Source organism: Pteropus vampyrus, unplaced genomic scaffold, assembly GCF_000151845.1.
Source record: "Pteropus vampyrus isolate Shadow unplaced genomic scaffold, Pvam_2.0 Scaffold545, whole genome shotgun sequence".
NCBI lineage: Eukaryota > Metazoa > Chordata > Mammalia > Chiroptera > Pteropodidae > Pteropus > Pteropus vampyrus.
The window spans coordinates 596,340-600,865 of record NW_011889326.1 but is presented as its reverse complement, the minus strand read 5'-3'; the positions used below and the strand labels follow the sequence as shown (position 1 = coordinate 600,865).

At 32.2% G+C, this 4,526-nt stretch overlaps 1 protein-coding gene across 6 annotated transcripts in view; it reads right to left on the bottom strand.

Moving 5' to 3' along the window:
* The window catches only part of MON2 (MON2 homolog, regulator of endosome-to-Golgi trafficking), a 107,705-nt gene that overhangs the window by 66,689 nt on the left and 36,490 nt on the right, over positions 1–4,526 (bottom strand). For all 6 annotated transcript variants that reach the window (XM_011383841.2, XM_011383842.2, XM_011383843.2 and 3 more), the window contains one exon: positions 3,206–3,400. In XM_011383841.2, coding sequence (XP_011382143.1) covers positions 3,206–3,400 — 195 coding nt within the window. The remainder of the gene's footprint in view (positions 1–3,205; positions 3,401–4,526) is intronic.

The window sequence follows — 4,526 nt, the reverse complement described above, 5'->3', positions numbered from 1 at the left end:
GGCACACCCCAACTTCACAAGGACAGAAACTCCTGCTTTCATGACTCTTCCAGACTTCACCCTATCTTATCTGCCTGGTCATTGGTATCCTTTAAAACATCCTTTGTAATAAATTAGCAATACAGGTTTCCCCCACTGTCTGAAGCAAAGAATTCCTAAGAAACCTTTTGTAAGCCAAAATAGTGTAAAGCAAAGAGTATTCCCCTTTTCAATAGTTCACAATACATCACTTGGCTTTTATGAAAGACCCACATTATTAGTACAGTAATGACTTTTTTCATAAGAGTGAAAATCTTCTATAGATTTCTTTCAATTAGCGGAAACAGGTTTCTCAGAAAAGCGGTGTAATGTAAACTCTGAAAGTGGGAGATGCGTGTAATAAGTAAAATGTTTTCCTGGGTTTTATGAGCCACTCCAGCAAATTACTGAAACCAAGGAGGGTGTCGTGAAAACCTCCAATTTGTAGCCAAATTAGACAGAAGTTGTGGATTACCTGGGGACCCACTACTTGTGGAACTGAAACATAAAACGCCCAGCTGTCATAGATCTGGTAAGTGTGGGGGTAAAGAATGCACATATTTGGTGTCAGAGGTATTGTGAGTGTGAGAGTAAATTATAGTGCATTTTTCCTACACATATATATATTGGTCAGCTTTACAGTGTACCATAAGTCTCTTAGAATCTCTTAATTCTTTTTTCTTTTTGTTCCTCTGACTTGATCATTTCAAATGGCCTGTCTTCAAGTTTACCAATTCTTTCTACTGCTTGTAACAGTCTGATGTTGATCCCCTCTAGTGAATTTTTCAATTCAGTTATTTTATTCGTCGGCTTCAGAATTTGGCTCTTTTATACAGTTTCTATCATCTTGTTGATAGTCTCATTTTGTTCATACAATATTCCTGATTTCATTTAGTTGCTTGTGCTCTCTTTGAGCTCATTGAGGATCTTTACAATGCTTATTTTAAACTCTCTGTTAGGTAACTAAACAATTTCCTTTTCTTTAGGGTCAGTTTCTCAAGATTTACTTTGTTCCTTTGAACTGCTCATGTTTTCCTGTTTATTTGTAATGCCCTGTTATTTTCCATTTATATTTTGGGCATTTGAAAATACAGCCAACTCTGTTACTTTTTATAGATTATTTCTGTACAGGGAAAGATCACCTATCAACCTGGCTAGAGATTCTGGGGTCCTCTCAAATCTTTTCTGTCGATATGTCTCCTCTGGGCTTATGTGCGTAATTTCCCAGCTGAAGAGACTGGCCTGTTTCTATTTAGGAGTTCCCACTGCTGTCTATCTAGAGTACTGCAGTCTCTGGTAGCTATAGCAAGCCACAGGGCTGGCCTTTGTTTTCAGCAAGTCCCCTGGCATTTAAGAGTGCTGTCACTTTTCCTGTCAGTGCTTCAAGAATAGGTAAGACAAAAACCAGTCTCTTGCGCAGTACTCCAAAAAGTCAGGATGGTGATTGTACATTTCATCCTTCTTCTCCACCTGAAGGAGAAGTCATAAATTGAGAATGTTCTCTTGATCATGCCAGGCTATGCAGTGCCAAGAGTGGGATGAAGTATGGCAAGTAAGAGCAACAAGCTTTTCTATCCACTCTAATGAACCTCTTCTTGGCCTTGCACTTGCCTAGAGTGCTGTAATATCTCAACCAGTCTCTGAAGTTCTTACAAATGCAATCTGGTCTGTATATTGTTGTTAAGTCAGTATCTCCATGGAGGATGGAGGGCCTAGAGCCTCCTATTCCACCATCTTGCTGATATCACTCTGGTTTACATTTTTTTAAGTTTCTTTATGGATTGAAACAGATTATAAATACTATACATGAAATATAACAACTGACATGTAAAAACTTTCCATCTTTGGAGAAACTAAGCTACTTTTCATTCATTTCAGCATATGCCAACAGCCCTTTCAAAATTTCTAAAAATTTATCAATGTAGAAACTCACAGAATTTTCCTCCATTTTAATTGTATAAATTAGACAAAATTTGGGTTTTTCAATTCAATATCATTATTGAAAATTATAGCAAATACCTTACATGTTGCAGAGAATACTTATTATAATTTTTAAAAAGTTAATCCTTACAGAAAAAGATGGCAATAAGTTCATAAACTTAGGCGCCTTAAGTTTATTTACATATTATTAATTTTGGAAGAACAAAACACATCCAAGCCAACAATTATGATTCCAAAAGACTCTTAAACCCTTGGCAACAAACTCTAATAGCTTACAGTGTCTCTAACACATTCTGAAATGATTTGATTTTCTACAAATATTTCTAAACAATGCACTAAATACATCAATATGTATTATAGATAGATCTTGTGTGGCCAGAAATAATAATAACTACAAGTGTTTATAAAGGTTATTTCTGAATGCATTTTGCATAAATGGATTTGGAATATGAAAACAAAATCTATAACAAGTGTTATCATAAATATAGAAAAAAATTTTATTTTAAAAAGCTCTCCATAGAATTTAGTATAAAAACTATCTATAATCTCCATTAGTTTGTAATGTTGTTGTTTAGTTATAACATTAGTATAATGACTGCTCACAGTAGGTGACCAATAACCAATTATTTATGTTAATGAAATTAAAGATATAAATGTTTAAAATTATACAAGGCTGAATTTGACAACATAAAATAAAATACACCATTTCTTCTGACTAATATTTGAATGTTTAAGAGTAGTCATTACACTGATACAACTATGATCAGGAATATCATAACATATTCTGCATCCATATATTTATGCAAAAGATACAATACGGGACTAGAAGTCAAAATTGATTTCTAATCCTACAGTTCACCAAGTCTTTAACTTTTCTGCTTTAATCTGTTAATATACATGATATAGTTTAAGTGAAAACAGTAAATTGCAGACACTATAATTTTAATTTTCATCTAATTATAGTTAGCTAAAAACCAAATTCCAAATCCACAAATCCTATGCTGGCTTCACATAACAGGACATGACTCTCGGAAACATACATTAAAAATATTATATAAGAAACATTCAAGAGAAAATAAACAGAATGAACCTTTAGAGTATCTCGGAGAATACCTACAGGTACTCATTTTTTAAAAACGTCTGCTTAACTGAAGTGAAAGAGCTAAATACACTGTAATAGATTGTCTTCTAAAAAGGGCACTGCCTGCAATTATACACACAAATAGATATGAAAATTAGCACTTACCAAAAGACTGTAAAATTGCTTTATCAGAACAGATACTACTCTCAGCAAACGCATGCAGATAGGAAAATATGGTTTTTCAACTGGTGCTGGAGAAGATGAAGAGCTGGAACCTTGTCTGAACTTTATATTTGGAGAAAAAAGCTTTATCACAAGAGGACATACTCTTTCTTTAAGGAGGAAACTAAATTCCTGGTGCTAATTGCAGAAAGAAAAAAAGAAAAAGAAAAAAAGAATTAACTTAGCTTGTACTTAATGCTTCTTAAACATTCTCCCTAAGAAATGAAACTTCTTCATAATTGGTATGACTAATTTAGCCTTAAGTTTATATAGTTTATTATTTTACCATTTACACACAATTCTGAAATTAGTATTGCTCTTTGAGAGTGTAAGATCAAAATGATAATATTTCAATAAGTTTTTTAAAGAATCTAATGAAAAAGAAACATTTAATGATTTTGGAATTAAGTGATGCTTATTGCCAAAAATTTTAATTTTAGTAAGATACTAACAATTAAAACCAAAGAACAGAAGAAAGAAAATAGATTACACATTTTCAACAGATAAAGCATTTAAAATAGGCAGCTGAGGAGAGAAAATTTGATTAATAAAATATAAGATACAATTTACTGATTCTTTTTCGCAAAGATAACAATTCTATTCATGCATATGAGATTAATTAGCATAATATTTGTTCTACTTAAGATTGCTTAAACAGAACATAATAAGCTGATAAAAAATACAATGACAAACAAGCATAATTTTTTTAAAGTCTGATAAATCTTGCAAAAAATTCTTAAATTTTACTTATAGTCATGGCATATTATGCAGAAAACCTCCCTTAACCTGTTAACTCCCTGCCTAGATGAGTTAAAGTAGTCCCATTTTACTGACAATGTAAGTCCTAGTCGACATATAATGTTTAACTGAAACATATTATTTTGTTTTAATTATCCAGGTTTCACTGAGATTGAGAACAAAGACACAATTACAAAAATTACCCAATTTAATCCTTTAATCCCACAAATAAGGCATGAAAAATAAGGCATGGAGCAGCTTATTTGCTCAGAATCACAAAAATCTTTAAATGTATCTTTAAAGAATCAGATTCATTCAAGAAAATTATAGAGGGGGAAAAATCAGATGCATTAGAGAAAAAAATGCAGATAAGTAAAAAAGATAAAAATAAAAGCCTTGCATCATCTCACCTCCAGGAGATAAATTAGTCATTATTAATTCCAAATGTATATCCTTCTAGACTGTTCTGTACTTTTTAATTCTTTCCCCTCAAAATAGGATCTTTAGACTTTAGAGATTTGAAACT